We start from the raw sequence: 19,270 nt of genomic DNA on the forward strand, positions 1-19,270 counted from the left end.
TAGAGAAAAGAATTAGAGGCAGGCCACACAGTTATAAACTTCCGAGTGAATTTAGTTAGACCTTAAAACAGAGCATGTACACTTCAGAGCCTCCCTGAGACAGATGCATTGATTCTTTTATTCTTGATTCTCATTTCATCTTCTGTTGCTTTTTCTTTGAACTCCTTCCAGTCTATAGTCCTTGATAACAAGGGCCCCTCAAGGGTGAATGTACAGTTTCAAAAATGTTTTGCCAGTGGTTTTGTGGCTGCCCCTTCACCGTACTTTGTCAGCTTATATTTTCTAACGTGCAATTATTGCATGGGAAATAACAAGACTTAAATTGTTCTGACTAAAGAGGGAGACATAATTCATTCTATATATAGTATCTCCAGGCTGAGTTAAGCTTGAGTGTTCAGACACTTCAAAAAACAGCTGCCATAAGAATCAAAGATGATGACAAGACACAGCAATACAAATAAATATTTTATAAGACAACAATGTGAAGTTTAATAATTGATTTAATAAAACCCACAATAAAGCAACACATTTCTGCTTTTTTCTTCAATTAAACAAATGTGTAGTAAATTATTCCAATAAAAAACTCCAAATACAATACATGTCTACTATACTTCAACTTCTAATTACAGCAACTGTAAACCCCAATTTAATTAAAACCTATTTGAGTATTACTATGTGCAAAATACCTGTTTGTTTGTGGTATTTTTTTTTCCAGTAAGCTTGTAAGGATGGGATGCACATTTTTCATGAACTGTGATATGGCTTAATTAATGATAGTTTGTATTGAGGCATTAACTTCCCAAGTACAGTGCTACTTTGCCTCTGAGCTGTATGTGCTCCCATGCTGTACTCAAGTGTTCCCATTTCTTGCCAGAGCAGATACAAACATAATCCAGTGTTACGTGCACTTTCTCCAAATTAATACTGTGCTGTCAGTGTTCACCTCTATAAATTCATCATGAGAACCCCTACTGCAAAAAAAAAAAAAACGGGAGAAAAGAAGCCAAGATTGTTACCACCAATTGCAGGTATAAATCAGCCTGATGAATATGTGAAACCCTAGCAAGTTTCAAAAGAGACAATAGCTTAAGTATTCACAGCTGAGTATCACAATATCCATTACTGGGCAAAAATTTTCCTTTCTCATCCACACATGGAACTACTTTTGATGTCAGTGGAAGTTCTGCATAAAGATCAAAGTGCAGAATAAAAAAATATATTTGAAGCCAAGTTCTTGCTGTCTTCTGAACTTTGCAGGTCATATTCTTGTTGCCCTTAGCTTCTTCAATGCAAGTGGCTTCGGAAGCAGGTGTAACTGAGCTTGGAGGTGTATGATACCTTCCTGTCAGGTTTTATTATCTTATGTACATTCAAAGTACAGTGATTCCACCATGAAGCTAAGCAATTCAGTTTTGTGGACTTTGAGGTTGAATAAATAGTCTTTTCAAATTGCCTGATCCCTCTGTAAATAAGAAAAGGGCTTTCTACCTCTGTAGGTTGTTATGATATTGTTGTCCAACACCATTAGGTTACTGAGCTTGCATGGATTTTGCTTTATTCATAAAGCTAAGTAGTGAGGGACTGCTATCGCAGTGGCATTCCTGTCAGGACACTGCCATACTGTGCTCAAAGCAAAGATGAAAATGTCAGAGGTCTGTGACTGAGGGAATAGTTCATATCTAAAACTTCTGCTTCCCACTTTCCTGTTAGAAGACACATGTATTTTGCATGTCTGTAGATAGTGTTTGAGAGTATGTCCATGTCAAACACAGTTTCTATGATTTGATTTTCCTTTTAAAACAAAACAATCATGGAAAAAAGATCAATTACAGGACATTTATTAATCATAATTAGAATGCATGCTAGTCAACTGGCCTTTTAATATGAATCAAATGTTGGTTTAGACATTCAAGAATATTAATAATAAATTCATCTTACAAGTCAAAACTTTGTAAAATAAATAACCTGTTTCTAATGTATAAACCCTATTCTAAAATACATTAAAGATAACTCACTTAAAACACTTTGGGTCCAGTGTTGGGTCTCTAGTTAAATACCAGAAGTCTGGGCAAGGATCTTCCTGTCTGGATCGCTGAATGCCCAGATTAAAGCTAACTTTCTAGTCTGGGTACAGTAAATTCTGTATTTTGCAGTGTCTCCAAAGAGACAGTTTCCAAAAGAATTCAACTAGCACTGTATGCATTATAGTGTAAGATAGTGTATGAAAATTACTATTGCAAAAATACTGTATAGTGAAATCAGGGATCGTGACACATTACGGAACCCTGGCATGATCAGCATTAGAGACTTTAATTGAAATACTGAATACTTGATGCCCCATTTAGAGTGCAGGTACTTTGTGGTACATAGTTATTAAAGGACAATATTGGACTGTAATTTGTGAGGTATCTGCAGAGTCACATTACAGTTTGTAAACAATAATCTGAAAACAGCTTTGTCTCAAAATCAAAATAAATTGAATAAACCAGTTCAAGGGAGAGAGTGAAATACATGTTCTGTAGGGCAACCACTGCACTTTTGCAGCACCAGTTCTTCCTGCTGCATGTTACATGGTACAAATCCACATATTAATGGTTTCTGTTTGATCATTTTCATTTTGCATTTATTGCTCTCAGTCTTTGACTACAAGATAAAGAATAAGGCAGCAGTTCCCAAAACATATGAAATTAGGCACTGGAACTCTGACAACTTGCGCAGGTTTTGCTGATTTCCTGCCTGTAACTCTGAAGCTGGACAGAGCACTTGTACATTCCAAATGTGTTCAGCAGCAGGTGTCGGGCCTTGGACTGAACTTCCTCCCATTTAGATGAACTACCAGGAACTGGGAAAATATAGAAAACAATTAATAGAATTCACTCCTCAAGAAGCCTGGACAACCCAGCTGTCCTCAAATTTATCATACAGTGTCACCAACTAGAATAAACTTTGTTCACACTCATTAATTTAGTAATTTAGTATCGTTCTGTGGTGACTATGTAGCCTCTATATCTTATTTTACGCTTTCTGGGCTATATCCTTAACTAGGATCACATCTTGATAAAATTTTGTGTGTTAGACACCACCCTCCACCACCACCCCATATTCATAGTACTGTTAGATGTCTAAATCAGCACATGTTTTGGCAAAACATATTTATTTGTCATATGTCAGATTGTTCCACATGAGAACTTCATCCTATCTTTCCCTGGACAAAATAAGGGAATTTCTGAGGAGAAATTCTTTCTTTTTCCTACCCAAAGAATTGGTACTGGATGTTTCATTATGAATATATTTTCTTTGCACAATTTTCACTTACACTGTGTCCTTCTGGGCTAATGAGTTCTATACTTCCCTGTGCAAAATCATAGATAAGAGATTTTGGTTTTCTTTTTTTTTCCCCCGAGAATGCTTTTTCCTGGTTCAACTTAAGTAACAATACAAAGAAGAGAAATTGGCACTTCTTTCTACAGTTAGACTTAATCTAGAATTATGCTATACAGCAGCTTACCTAGTTGCAAGTGGACTATGGCAGTTGTTTTTCCTGCAGTGAGAGACCAAACATTTAAATCTTCTATACAATAAACATCTTCGATTTTCATCAAGTCTTCCTTAATGCGATCCACATTTAAATGCCTTGGAACTCCTGTGTGATATCAAACACAAGATAAAATTAATTCTGCCTTCTGCAAATTCTGTGGCCTTTAAAATGTCATGGCTAATCTCAATGTCAAGAAAGTTTATAATTTGTGCTGTTTGTCTTAAGGCTAATTGAGGTTTCTTAAGCAAATTTCACCATTTTTGTCTTCTCAGTGAACTTCCATATTTTGGGGTTTTTTTTTCCTCCTAAACAACAGCAAAAGCACTTGACATTGAAGATTTTGAGGTCCCTGATTTAACCTCATAACATAATAAAAGTCAAGTCAATAATAGCTCACATGAGACAGATAGGAAGGTGCAGCTAGAACTTAGGATTTTTCTCCCATCCACAACATTTTCACTTTCATGAGGTAAAAGTACTAGATCAAGCATTAATAGTTGGTATGTTAGTTATAATAATGCAAAGAATGTTGCTGGCCTCTTTCCCTCTAAGGCACTATATAAGATAATATTTTTCAGCTTATGATCAACTTTTTCTTTCCTTTTCTTCTTCCTTTTTACACCATGCTTTACTTGTAGCTTCCCCTATGCTAACAGTAGAAGCACGCAAGTAATACAACAGCACTTGTGGAAAAGGGGAAGACAGGAGAGGCGTGACCCATCTGTCCAGCAATATGGCCTAAGCTTGCTTCCTCCTTTTACGTGCATTCACATTCACTTTAACTTTAGAAGTAATTAAAGTGAGGGTGTAGAACTGAGTCTGAGCAAGTGTTCACTTAGTTTAGCTGACAGCCACTGCAGACACACAAGTAAGTTCTGTGCATTTCACTGCAGAGGTCAAAGACATCTAAAGACTGCTGCAACTTAGATGAGCCATCAAGAACCAACAGACTAAAGCAGCAGCAGGATAAACAGGTCTCCAGACACGATCCATTTTGTTAAGAGATGATGATCGTGATGTCAAAAAACTGCCAAAACTCATTGGTATTTAACATGTAAAACACTGCAGACTGTGCAAAGATCTTACCTTCCAGAATAATAACTCCTGTGTCACACAGAATTCGAACTGTTGTCAAAACCACCAGTATGGAGAATACATATGTACATATAGGATCGGCAATCTTGTATTCTGGCTGCAAGGGAAGTTCCAAAGTGTTAAAGGATATATGAAAATAAGCTTACTTACAAAAATGTGACTCAGAAAATGCAGTTACTTCTAGCTCCAACTTTCATTAAACTTTCTTTTTGTTTGAATAGTTACAAAATACATAATAGGGATAGTCTTAGCTTATTTTGCGTGAATGTATGAAGCTTGTAATAGAATATCACAAAGTATTTTTTTTAATTTAACCACCAGAGTTGAGTTAAAATTAAAAAAATTCCACCCTGCCTCGAAGACTAGCCATTGCTTACCTTAAAGCGTATGATGTATGCAGCTACGAGCACACCGATACTTTGTACCAGGTCGCCAAGGGCATGTACAAATGCCGCTCTCACGGCAAGGCTGCTGTGACCATGGCTACTGCTGTGGGCTGTGTTAGGAGAGTTCGACTGAGGTACGTGAGAGTGAGGGTGGGAATGGGAGTGGGAGTGAAGGTGGCCAGATTGATTCAGCAAAAAACCCATTCTGAAAGTGAAAGAAGAAAAACACGCTAAGAAACAGGCTTTAGGGGTTGGTGGGTGGGGTTTTTTGTTGCTTTTTTTCTTTCCTTTTAAACCAAAGAATTGAAAAAGAAATACTCAATATAATTTCTTGACTTATTTATGGAAATGAAGAGGTCCAGCAAAATTACATCCCATGAGAAAGTTACAGGCCATGAATGAATTAGCAGCTTATTCAGAAATACATTTATGAGTGGTAACGGAGAGAAAGGCAGATCTTACATTAAGTTAACTGCAACACCAACGGCTGCTGTAATCAGCATGATATCGCCATTTATTTCATAGTCCATATGGATAGTTCTTTGAACAGCTTCATACAAGAGGAATGCCATAAGGATATAGACCAGCAATACACTAATGATGGCTGACAATACTTCTGCAAACAGAAAGGAAACAACATTACAAAAGTGACTCTCAGATCTAACTCTATTTCCAAATTAGAATGTGGACATAACCTTTATTATTTTAATTATTTAATGTGTATTGTAACCCTAATGCACAACTAACAATTTGTCCGGTAAATAACACTCATAAAATAGGATTAACAAATGGAGTTTGTTCTAATCCACTCCTTCACACCTCCCTGTCGGTATATCCCTCAAATTGTGTTTTCTCTGAAAACTTCTGCACGAGCAATGACTGTGACTTCTTCAGACAACCCAGAACTTTTGCCTGAGAAGTCACAGACAAAGGCTCTCTGTCCAGGGGAGAGAAAGATAGGTGATCCCAAACATGACCAGCCCACCTACAAATAAGAGAAAGCTTGATTTCAAGTGTCCACAGTATTTAGCTGGATTTAGAAATTACTTTTATATATCTTTTTGTATTTAGGATGGAGGAAAAATTATAAAAATATAAGAAACTGAACAGTGCAAACTTGTCAGACATATTACTCCTAAGCTTCTTGACATATATGTACATACATGCTATTTATTGCAGATTTCAGCTATGAAGGATTGCTTTATGTAAGTTTCTGTATTGCTGTAATATGCTGTTTTAACATTACCTAATGTTTACCAAATATTCATATTTCACAAAAGTAAGAGTGTTATGACCAACATTTTAGTGTAGGAATCTTATTTGATCAGCAGGGACTTTCAAAAGGGCACATACATCTAAATAATGAGAAAATTAGAAAGTTAATAAAAACTCCTAATATTTCATTGTCCTGCATCTTCTGCTGCCATTTACATCTGTGGACAGGGCTTATAGGTCTCTACAAGGTTCCTGCTGTTCTGATGTGAGGTAAATAGGCCTGTATATTTTATGGGTCTGGGCCTTAGTGCTGTCTGCCGCAATACCCAAGTCATTAAATTGGGCTGGTAATAGCATACATAAACCTGAGGAGGATGAGTCCACACTACAGTTTTAAGGTTCTACTATAAAGAATATAGGTACTTCCAAATGGGTCACTAGATTCCTTTTAACATAAACATACTTTCACCCTCTAGTTTCATATTCTGAAAATGATTGCCCTGTTGCAGCTGAAACTTAAAAAAAAAAAAAAAAAAGGCAAGATACCTGACAGAGAAAGCCCCAGCCCAGTTAAAAGACATTCTCAAGTTATAAGCAAGTTAATTACAAAAAGCACTGGGAAAACCTAAATGTTAGCTCCATTGTATTGCACGTAAATCCACAGCCATGCCTGAGTAATCTGTAATCATTATGCGTAATGCTCATTACTGTCACTTGCCAGATGGATCACCGGGTTCTTAGCCTTCCTGCGTGAATTCAAAGATCAGAGTTGGAATTAATTTACTTGGAACTCTAATGGTTTTTCTTCCCCCTTTTTCCACACATGTTGCCTTGATTTATTCCCTGGTAAGGACAAAATTCTGCTCTTGGCTGTACCATAGCACTAAGAATACTCATCAGAGAATTGCTTCACTTCTCCCTCTGCTTTGAATCTTTCAGTGTGTAGTACAACTTTGGTTACTGCAGAAGGTGTCATTTCTAACACAGAACTGCCTTAATTTTATTTATTGAATACTACAGCAAAAAACATGCAGCTATATAAGCATTTTAATATTGCCAAAATCACTTGATCCATACACTGAATTTTAACATCGTGGGAGAAGAAACTCACACCAACGCATTCAGCTATTTGGTAGTGTGTCAGCGCCTGGAGGAGCACCAGCATTACCAGGCAGTAAGAAGGCTCTGAAAAGCAACTGTCACAATCTCAGATGATTTCAGAGCAACATGATAATCCTGGAAATATCCATGCAAGGGGTAGTGTTCTTTACAAAGCAGGCAGATTATTCAGGGCAACAGCCTTGAAAAAAAAATACATTGCTTAGAAGGTTTTCCAGAATGCTTTTCAAAAAATTTGTGAAGCCACAGCACATCAGTATTTACCAGAGAAATAACACATTATGGTTTTACAATCTAAAACCATGTTTTCTACAACGGAAACCAGCATTTTCCTTGTAGTTTCTTTCACAGAGTCATTGTCATGTCAGCATTGTAGATTTGTGCTGAGATCTTTCATTTCTTGTGAAATGAACTATGCACTATCTCAGTGGACTGACTGATTCTGTCATTACTAATGTTGTCTCTGCAGCAATGGAAAAATGCCAGGTTCCATATCTATGCTTAAATCTGCTCAGTGCCTTGCTGAGAAGGAGGTATCTCCACTTGGTGGTGAAACAGAACTATTTTTGGCTTCAAGAATATAATCCTTTTTAGACATGACTGCAATTTCCATTATTTTGTCTTCACTTTGCTAACCCGTTCCTGAATCTGTCAGCTTCCTTTTCACCACTGAAAATGGAATAAAACTGAAGATAGCAAACATATTATGTATTCAAAGAGAATTCAAATAAATGAAAACTAGTGCTAATTTCCTGAAATTTGACTAGACAACTAATAGATCTGTTGTCTTTACAATGCAATGTTTATGCGAACAAGTTTGAAAATTCATCATTCCGCAAACAAAAGTGATAGTGAGCACCAGAAACATTGTTCATTAGAATGTTTTCATGCTTACTGTATGTACCAGTTATCTTAAAACTAAATGCAAAGCAGGTCAGCGATGCGATAGTTCTTACACATTCCCAGCTTTAGACAAATGCTCCACATTTTTCCTGTGACAGATGCTCAATCTGTACCCTATTTTTAACATTCTGTCATGTTTTAACATCTCTCTCATGCAATTCAAGCTATTGTTGAGCTCATGTTATTTGCTGACAAGTTTCTTACACATAGGTTATTTGGAAAAATGTGTTACAGTGAGGATATACCCTAGAAGCAGCTTTGTTCCATTGCCAGCATTCACTGATGTGTGAAACCGCACCCTCAGGCCACAGCGTTCAGACTGCGTGCCTAAAATCAGGCAAATAAATTTCACAAATGTGAATTTAAAAAACTGTGTATAGTAACTTTGAACCATCCCATCTTCTGACTTGCAGAGCCTAGATTGAGGTTTGGGGGTCTCTTGCAGGGTCTTTACCAGCTTCCCCTTCCTCATTGCAGCCACAGAAACTGTTCTCCCTACCCTAAGTCTCTAGTCCTCCTCCTCCTATTGAGTCTACTGACGCAGAATGGTTGAGGTAGAAAGGAACCCTTGGAGACTGCATACTCCTGCTCAAAGCAGGGTCAACTATATCAGGTTGCTCAGGGCTGCATCAAGTTGGGTTTTGAGTATTTCCAACTGTGGAGACTCCACAACCTGTTCTAGTGTTTGACCACCTACTGGCACTGAGCAGCAGAAAAGGAGGAGTAATTGTTGTAGAACTGAGAAGTTGCTCCCTGTAGCTTCTCCCAGGGAGAAGATGGTGCCCAGGGAGAAGATAGTAGGCAATACAGACTAATTCCATGGGCTAGATCCAGCCCATGGGCCATCATTGGATCAGTCTGGCCAGTGTTTTTCTTGGCAGTATAATGGGGGGAAAAAAATACAGAAAGTGTGGTGGCAGGAATCCCCAGGGATTTGTGTTTACAAAGTGCTATGGAGACCTCAAATTAATTAATTGAAGAGTCAGTGAAAATTTACAGATCTGAGTAAGATTTTAATGGTTAATTAAGTTTATTTTTATTTTCTTAAGAGTAATTCCTGTTTTAAGCTAGGCCATGGCATGTTCCTGTATGTACTATTTGATTTTAGAAAAGTTACAAAGACATATAAACTACTCAAATTATTTTTAAATAGGGTTAAAGTATGTATAAATGCTAGCAAACATCCTTCTGGAGAGTACGAGCGAATGCCAGGGGCATACCTGCAAGGTCAGGTTTCAGTATCAGGGGAGCTCCTATCACAAAATTAAAACTTCTTGAAAGAAAAGTTTGTAATGGGAAATGCTGGCATTGTTAATGCTTCCTTGCTAAAGCCCCAAAGATCTTTGCTAGTGTACAGACTAATGCATTCATGCATCAGTGACTAACTGATGACAAATGACTAGGACTGATGGAGTTGTTGAATTGTACTGCTGTTCTAGCAGCCAAAATAAGAATTGCAAATAAATCACTACACAAGACCTTGAAATTCCTTGAAAAATATATGCTGTAGAATGTATAGAGCAGAGGTAGCAAACTGTGACACTAGAAATTACCTATTTCATGAAAAATAAAGGTTGAAGCTTTTGGTAAAATGCCTACAGGATGTGCAGCTGTGTATTATGAATTATTATATCCAGTTAGCAACCACATGAAAACACCCTTTATCATCATTACATTTCCAAACATGAAGTAATGAATCCTGAAAACACCCTTCCGAAGTTTAGCACATAATTCTGTTTATACTTCTTTTTACAGATGCCTAAAATGGGCAGAGATTAAGTAACTTACTACATTGCATGCGACATTTTGACCTCTGCTTTGTGTGGTTTGGGGAGTACAAGAGGAATACTGATTTAGGCGGCTTCTGGCAGGGCAGAGCTCTCTGATAATATGCTCTACAGAACTTCTTAGTTCTGGATTAAGATGTCATTTTTCACATTGAATAGGACTTTTCCAGTGTTGTAATTCTACTGAAGTCGATGGGACTTCGTAAATCCTGGGCACTGGCGATAATCTGTTGTGAACAACAACTGACTGACATGTACAGCTCCTGCACCAACAAGCTCCTCAGTGTGTCATGCAAGCAGTATCAGTGGTACAGCGGTGAGTGACCAAAGAACGTGTCCCTCTTTCGCTCAACAGCCTCAATTCCAAAGCACAAAGGTGCACAGGGGCCTGACGTAATGCAACAGCCCAGGAACTCTGGATGGGCTGTGAAACACAGGTGCATATCCACCCTTGCTCTTGCTGAGGACAGCTTCCCTCCTCTGAATCCTTCTTAAACTTTTCAGGCCACGGTTCATTTGTAGGAAATCACATTTACAGTGTTATCATGTATTGAATTCCCCAACCTTTCTCTTTAAGATGGAAGATGAATCAAGCATTCAGAATTTAACTCTGAATCTGCTAGCAAAGTCCTAGTTCCGCAGAGATGGAGAGACTCATCCTGCCCCCAGTAAGTGAAACTCTGTCATCAAACTTCATTTTTGGCTGAGGTTTAAAACTTAAAAACTTTTTTATTATTATTATCTATTCCCTTGTGGCAATACAACCTACATAGTGGATCCACAATGGCCAGTGAAAGGACATTAGAGTTAAGCTGTTAAACATAAAGCAACTTTTAGGTTTGCTGCTACTTTCTTTCTAGTTACCTATTCTTCTAGTACATGATCTTTACAGTTGTTGCTTAAAATACTCTGTTAATAGCAAAAGCTGGTATCTACATACCTAAGCGATGAAATCCAAAAGTGAACCTCTTTGTGGGAGATTTTGCAGACAGCCAGAGAGCAAGCAGGGTCAAAATAATACCGCTAAGGTCAGTTAACATATGAAGTGCATCTGTCATAATTGCTAGACTGTTAGCAACATATCCACCTGAAAACAAAGTTGAAAAAGTCAGGATGTATGATATTAATGATTCTAGATAATATCTTCTTGGCACAGCTTACAGTTATTTATTTTCAGAACAGTGAATTAAGTACATGAGAGCCCTTCTTATAATGACTAAACAGGGAGTTTTGCCATTACAATCAAAATGCCATGCTATAATTTAAAGCTACGATAGTTAGAAGTGCAGTGAAGTGTGCTTTCTGTTAAGAGTAACATAGAAAGGATTCACCCCTGTTATTCTCACAGAGACTAACTGCATCACAACATTTGCAGGATCAGGCCCAAAACAGTTTTGTATCTTTTCTCTATATACTATTGCTTATGTGTTTAATCAGCTGATCCTTTTATTAAACTACATCTGTTAAATATTTTGACGTTATGGAACAGGGACAGAAATCCAATGACTCAATAGCAGGGAAATTTACCCTGCCCCTGCCCCTTTTTTATTTTTATTACATTATCTTTTAACCTTCATGATTCTCTGTCCTGGCAGGGGTGCATAAGTTCTGCCGATATATATTGCGGACAATGACTTTCACTTGCACAGCGTTTTTCTTTGTTATTTATTACCACAATTTTTTCTCGTAATTATGAGATGTGTTGAGACAAATAACCTCAGAGCAAAGGTTAATATCTTTGTTCCAACTCAGTTGCTAATGCTACTATCGGATGGGTGAGAGATTTAAACAATGTGCCTCTCTTTTAAGCATCCCTTATCCAAAGGGGAATCAAGGACAGGCTATGTTGTCTTCCATATACATGAAGGTAAGTCCATTTTCTCTGAAAAGATTACATCTTTAGTGTCAGCTCAGCAATGATTTAGTTTCTCTTTTTACCTTGAGATTGTCATTCAGCCTGTAAATTGTACTGAGCAAAGCATGCAGCTGGCATGCCATTTGGCAGGCTTGAGGCTCCAACTAACATTTCAAGTAAAGGTATCTTCGTATACAATTAAAACTGTCTTAGTGAAGAGGCTGACCATGAGGAAATAGCAAAGGAAAACCCACAACCCTAGTAATAAAATGTGTGCATGTGTATGGCTGTGGGTGTTTGTATGTACACACCTGCAGACAGGGCTACACTCTCCTCCCCAGCCAAACACAAGCAGCATGGCTGATACTGTAGTATTGCTGTGCTGTGGGTAACTACCAAACACACCACATTTCAACCAGTTCCTTTCCTCCATCCCCCTTCTTCAGTTGTTCATAAGTTTCTAAGTCAAATTCTTATGAGGCTGAAATTTTCCAAAGGCCATCACAGCTCAAAAATAACGAGTTTTTAAGATTCAGCAATTCAGCAGCTTTTTGAGTAAAATGAGTTATGCCTTTCCTTTCTGAATTAATTTGTGTTCTCACATAATTTAAGGAAATATGACTTAGAAATGTGCAACACAGCCTCTTTAACAGTCAACACAGAAGAAACAAAAATTTCTAAGGACATTCAATTCAGTAGTTTACATGTACAATCATGTAAAGTACGTACGTTAATTCATATATATTAATTTTGAGAATCACTTCAGTCCAAGATGGGTCAATTCTATTTCAGCTAGTCTCTCACTTTTAAAGACTTAAAAAATAAAATGATAAAGAAGGAATTCGGGTACTGAAGCTAATCATAATGCAGCATGTGGATTAAAAAAACATAACTGAGTTTTATTAAATTCTGAAATCAAAGGTTCTCTGTTTCCAAATGTATTGGTTCATTGCTTGGTTAAAGGTACTGCCTAAGGGCTGTTTAAACATGATTGGCAACTTGGAAAAAAAAGACATCTATAACCTTTACAAATAGACAGCTTGATATAGAACTATTTTCAGTGACCCATGAAGGACAGCAATCCTCCTCATGGACGATCAATTAGAAATCTCTAAACATAGCTGAAAACATCCAAACTCTGTCAGAAAAGCTAACTAGGACTTGCAATACGTTTTTCATTTCTTGATGCAAAATGGTTCCCACAAAGTATAAGGTGTTATCTGACTTTTACAAGGACTGTTCATCAAATCAAACAACAAACACTGAGGTGGGCTGGGGTAATGAGCTCAGTCATACTTTGGGAAAAATATGCCAATCAAGATTTCACAAAAAAAAAGCTGCTGAAACAAGATTTCCTTTATCTTGACATGGGTAACAGACAGCAGAAAGATTTTTACTGGATAAATTAATTGTCTGATGGGGTCGCCTGCCTTTTTCTCAGAAACTCTCATCTGTCAAAGATCATAGAAAGACATCAGTTAAAATGTCCTATGTGATTAAACAAAGTTTCCCGAATACCTGAGCTACAGATCAATTCAAAAAGTTCCAAAATTTGAAACCAACCAGACGGAACACAATACAGGGCTGGAGTGAAATAAATTAAACAGGTAGAGCGCTGACCCAGGACTTGAGGGCTCCATCTTTAATTACTCGTTCTGCTGCTGATTACTTGCCCTATGGCAAGTCATTCAGGTCAAGATCCACAGAAGTACAGAGATACCCAAGTCCTCTATTTGTTCTCTGTGGAAGCTGAATGCCTGAATATTGTATGGGTCTGGCCCTTAGTGCTGCCCGCCTCAGTGCCCAGATAACGACACGGGGCTGGTAACAGCATACATACACCTGAGCAGGACGAGCCCACACTACAGTACCACCACTTGGTACAGACAAATCTGCCACACGGAGCTGAGCTTGCAGAATTCCTGGCTGTAAGGGAGAAACAACAGATGATGTGACAGTGATGAGAGAGTATTTCTACTCTCCACACCTTTTCTTTCTAGAGCTCTCCCTGCACTAGCTACGGAGAGGTCTACAACAGCGTGACTCAGACCTGGAGCCCCCAACAGATATGCTCCTATTGACTTCAGCATCAAGCTACCAACAGCTCAGAAATATTATTCAGTAAGGGGCCCTTCAGATGAACTAATAACACATAACAGCATTCTGATATGAACACAAACAAAATCACTCTCGTATAAAAGGATGTCTGAGATACAACACTATGTTGCTTATCAAATGTACCCAAGTTCATGCTGAACCAAAATCTCATCCAGAGAAAAAACAGAGCCAGGGGACAAATTCAACCAGATCCCTGCAACAGGTTTGATGTGAAGTGCCTCCTCGATGATGAGCAGAGGTGTTGTGGCAGCGCTGTTAATGACTAACCACACACTGAGAGATGGTGAAGGACAAACCCACTTTTTTCCATTAACCCATGTACCTGAAATAAGGCCCTAGATAAAGCTGGTGCAGATATAGTTAGCGTTCTGGTCTCTCTCTGAGAAATGGACTATTGCCCCTAGGGATGTTTTTGTGTGTATGTGGGACAAACTATTATTTATACTCAAGCAATGATTTGGCTCCCTATCCATCTTGTGGAAGTTTCTGTCTGAAAGATACAATTCACTACTGTCCTAGGACAAGTGATCCAAGAGCACGAGCTCACTTCACACAAGCAAATGTCAGATCTTCAGTCATTACTGACCAAATTTGCGTAGCTGAGGAGGAGGATGTAGGTCCCATGTTACCATACTTGAATAACCTCTGTTCTTTACTTCCAGAAAGTTTTCGTGAGGAGTTGTTTGTTGGTTTTTTTATCCTGGTGAATCATGGCATATAATTCATCTGATTAGCTCTGATTTAGACTTGTATATTAAAATGAAAGCAATTTAAAAGCAATTAATTGTCATAGTTACTAGAGAGACCTGGCTCAACGTACACATCAATGTACTGGCACTGTGTAACGCTCCCCACTACTTCAAATCAGGGGAAAGTGGATGAGAGGGTTTAAGCATCCTTCAGGAGGCTGAGTGGCACCAAGCAGACGCTTGCGCTGAATGGCATGGACATAGCCAAAAGACAGATGGTGACAGGACACTGATATTGATAAATGAACAGCGATTAAAAGATAAATACTATCCTTTGTAAAAATTATTAGATAATGGCAAAGGTATAACATTTAATAGCTCATCTATGCATCCAAGGGACATTCAAATTTAATTTTATTTCAAGCCTATGCTGCTATAGCCTATTAAATAAAGCACAGTGGTTTTGTACAGACTGCTGTATAACGCACACGTGCTCTTCAACCTGAACAGCAAATGACAGCAGGTCTTTATGAGCGAGCAACAAAAGCTGAACTTGAGCACCCGATTCATTCTTCTGACAACAACGATCAGATGCGTACATAGAACAAATTTCCAAGTAAAAACCCACCATACTTCTGCCAAGTACAAAGAAAAACCATGCTACTTGGTATTGTTACATGTTGTAATGGGAAGTGTTAAAATACTTATTTTAATTGACTTTGATCATAAGATTTATGGCTGGATGGAGTACATGCTAGTCCAGAGCACAGCAGGACATCAGGAAGTTGAGAAGAGAGTGACTTCTTCACTGGGTTGTTACCGATAGCTCAGGATTTGTCTTTTCAGTCGTGAATAAGGACAAATACCTCCTAACACTGGAGCTTTGTTATCACGGTAAATGTCACCCTTCGAAACTGTATTTCCCTCTTCTCTCGTTGCAAACACAGCAAGATTTTATGGCAGTAATTGAAAAATACTGAGGATTAAATTGTTCATCTTCTTTTATTCATATCTGTAATGCAATGCTGCTTCTCCCTTGCTAAAATCACTTATAAGAGAAACTTACAAGGAGAAATAAAATGCCACTAGATGCACAAAAATGTGTATTTTATGCCATTTGGCAGGGGATTGGTGAGACTCAGCTAAGGGAAATCGCAAATTCCTCTTTCTTTTCTTGGACGGAAAATACTGGTGGACTTCGCTGCTTCTCACTCTCTGAGCTGGCGGCCGATCTCTCGAAATGACAGACGGTTTCTCTGAGCAAACATGTAAAACCCAGGCCGGAGCAGCGTCGCTGGCTGCCAGGCCGGCAAAAACACAAAGCCCCGGACTCACCTATGAGCTCCCCGGTCATGAAGAGGAGGTAGAGGAGCGCGGCCAGCGTCAGCCGCTTCTTCACCCGCCTCTGCTTGCAGTGCTCCCGCCGCCGGCTGCAGCCGCTGCAGGGGTCGGCCCGGCCCCGGCCGCCGCGCGGGGCCGCCTCCCGCTCCAGCAGAGACTCGTCGTCCGAGGGCAGGTCCGGCGGCGCCCCGTTCACCGGCGTCTCCGGGGCCGCCTCCGAGGCGTCCTCCGACACCACCACTCGCAGCTTGTTAAAGCGGGGGTAGTCCTCGTCCCCCGCCTCGTCCGAGAAGTCAAAGGCACTGGAGTCGTTCAGGAACAGCGGGTCCTCGCTCCTCCGCAGCAGGGACTTGATGCTCGTCCAGAGGCCGGGACCAGCCATAGCGGCGGCGGGCGGCTCCGCTGGCGCAGCTCGCCGTCCCGTCAGGGCATGGCCCCTACATCGCCCCTGCGCAGGCCGGCCGGAACGAGCGCCCCGGCACTAACCGAGCCGCACCACCGCCTCTCGGCACCCACCTGCGAGGAGCCGCGGGCGCTGTCACCCCCCCCGGGCCGCCCCGCCGAGCCCCTCTCCCCGATCACGGCGCGGCCGGGCAGGCGGCGCCGGGCGCAGGGCCGCCTCCCTGCCGGCGCAGGGGGAGCGCCGCCGCCGCCGCCATGCGCGTCACGTCCCTCAGCGCCCCGCTCCGGGCACCGCCGCGGGCGGGGACCGCGCCTCAGCCGAAAGCGGAGGGCGGCAGAGCGGGCACCAAGGGGCCGGGCCGACGGGCGGGAGCAGGTATAGCCCTGCGCGCCCGCCGACCGCCGCCGCACCGCGCCTGCGCCGCCCGCTCCGGAGTACCGCGGGTTCGAGCCCCGCTCCCGCCGTCCGGCTGCCCCCGGCGCCGGGCCTTGCGCGGCCGCGCAGCTCGGCAGCGGCGGCGGCAGCGCCGGGACTGGCGGCAACCGCTCTTCCCCCGTGGTAGCCCGGCGGGCAGTTTCCGTCCCAACGTGCGCTTGTGTTGGGTGGATAAACGTCACGGCGAGGTAGAGACTTTTAATTGTAAAAGCCATAAAATCCGAATATGGTCTGTCGATGGACAAGTGGCTGTTTTCATGTACACTGGAAGCCTCAACTGCATAGTTCCGTGCTCTGGCTGCAAATTTTAAAAGTCACAAGTTTGCATTTTGTGGGTTTTTTTCTTCCTGTCTCTGTCAAAGGCACAGTCCTTTACTTGGTTTCCGTAACTCCTCTCGGGGCAGTGTCCTGTCGTGGGGAGTCACATGCTCCTTCTGAACATTCCTTAAAGGATGCAGGGACAAACAAACCTCGGAGGCCCTGCTGTCCTATAATTCCTTTCATAACCATGCTCTAACTTAAAAGTTATTAGATTTTTGCCTTTATTAATTCTGTTGAGAGGGTTTTCCCCCTCCTCACTGGTCTGATTACTAGAAATTTTCTTCTAATTTCCAGCCTACGCATATTCAGGGCCAGTTTGTACCCATGGCCAAATTCTGTTACTGCGTCAGTCAGTTCCCTAAATCACAAATATTTCTGGAAAAACACGCCTGCCTGAAATAAAGTACATATCCTGTCTTTTGACCTGGTTGAAGGAAGCTACCAAGTAGAGACCAGAGAGTAGTATAGAACTGTGAGATTTTGGAGAAAGGCACTCCCTTTCTGGTCAAGGGCTGATAGCAGATCCTGGCACGCATCGGGGCGGTGCTGCAGGACGTGGAGCCAGCGCTTTCTTGGAATGGGCCCTGCAGGAGGGGAGTTGTGCGTGGTAAATTGGCCTTGGGTGGAGATTGTTTACTGTTGTTCTCTCTAATGATGTCCAAAAATAAACAATATTAGGCTTTGTCTGAGCTCCCTTGCCACTTAACAATGTGGCCATTGTCCTGAGCATGTAATCCCAAGTTATCCTTCCTCAGGTGGCTAAAGAGGTGCCATCCCCAGCCCTTTCACCCACCTCGTAATTTCCCCAGCATGGTTACCAGCACAATTGTTTTGGGGCCAGACGATGAACCAAATCCCTGAAATGGGCCAGAATTAAAAAAAATACATATTGGAGGGAGTTCGGATATATTTGTATGTGCCACTGAGACTGCTTCCATGATCACAACTTGCACAGACATCCATGTGACAACTGGGGGGGCAGCAAACAGTGTGGGAGTCAGAATGAGAGTGGAGACTGGGAACCTGTCAAGCCAGCCTTGCTGCCCAGGGAAGCGCTCCCAGCTGTGTTCCAGTTCAGCCATTCTTCATGGTTTTGCTCTCCTCTCCGGGTGATTTAACTCACCCTGCGCTTCACCAGTTTCACCACTTGTACCAGCACAAGTGCACAAGGACACCCCGTCGTGAACAACTAGCCAGGCAGGAGCCAACAAAACAACTGCTTGCAAGACTGACTTAAAATGTTGGGCTTTGCACTGGGGGATTGAGGAATGGGCTCACGCTCCATTCTGCTGCCCCTCCTGCAGGGACAGAAACTTCTAGCACTGAGGAAGGGTAGTAAGCTGGGGAGACGTAACACCCTAAACCAACGCACCAAGGTTTGCCAGCTTGCCTTTTACTGAATAACTACAACCAGATTTTTCTGAAGTGGTGTCAAGTCAAGAACCAAGTCATACGTTGTCAAGATGAATCTCTGTTGAGCAGAGCCTTTTGGAACAGCCTGTTACGCTCCATTTCTTTATTATGACAGCCAAGGCTGTACTCCCTCTGTAGTCATGTTTACTTAATGAGGACAGAGAGTCTTTAAGAAGTTACCTATGTGAAGTATTTCCTTTTCATACTGTCATCCCTGAAGTCATACAGCACTTTCAAAGCTGATTGTTTAAAACATACTATCTGCTATACAATTCAAGCTAACTTACACCATTTTTGCTCAGATTTCTAGGGCGGGGAGGGCGTTTACTATATATGTCACTGCTTAAATCAGTTAGAACAACAAAATCCAGAATGTTAGGTGACAGTGTTGCATTAAAAGTTTCTGAATACAGTTGCCACAATATAAAATGAAAAGGAAACGTGATTATTTGCTGTTACAGTGTCACATACACAGGCATTTGTCTTGCCAGCAGTTCGAAATTTAACAGCTTTCCAGCACATGAGCTTGCAATGTTGCTGGGAGCATAAGACCTCAGCAAGAAAGCTAGAAAGTTGTGTACAAACTTTGGATCAGCGTCTGGAGATAGAGCGTAAGTGTGAATTGCTGTAGGATTAGGAGTAACAAGCAAGT

General features: G+C 41.0%; 1 protein-coding gene across 1 annotated transcript; it reads right to left on the bottom strand.

The window, feature by feature from the left end:
• Positions 1 to 1,068: 1,068 nt before the first annotated feature.
• Positions 1,069 to 16,562, bottom strand: SLC30A4 (solute carrier family 30 member 4). Its single transcript, XM_082488821.1, has 7 exons — positions 16,041 to 16,562; positions 10,984 to 11,130; positions 5,482 to 5,635; positions 5,011 to 5,224; positions 4,625 to 4,730; positions 3,509 to 3,643; positions 1,069 to 2,842 (listed from the first exon to the last, which is right to left on the bottom strand). Exons 1-7 carry the CDS (start codon positions 16,426 to 16,428, stop codon positions 2,688 to 2,690), a joined length of 1,299 nt encoding a protein of 432 aa, XP_082344947.1. The 5' UTR covers positions 16,429 to 16,562; the 3' UTR covers positions 1,069 to 2,687.
• Between the last annotated feature and the right edge of the window lie 2,708 nt (positions 16,563 to 19,270).

The sequence above is a fragment of the Vanellus vanellus genome, assembly GCF_965231255.1.
Source record: "Vanellus vanellus genome assembly, chromosome: 11".
Lineage (NCBI taxonomy): Eukaryota > Metazoa > Chordata > Aves > Charadriiformes > Charadriidae > Vanellus > Vanellus vanellus.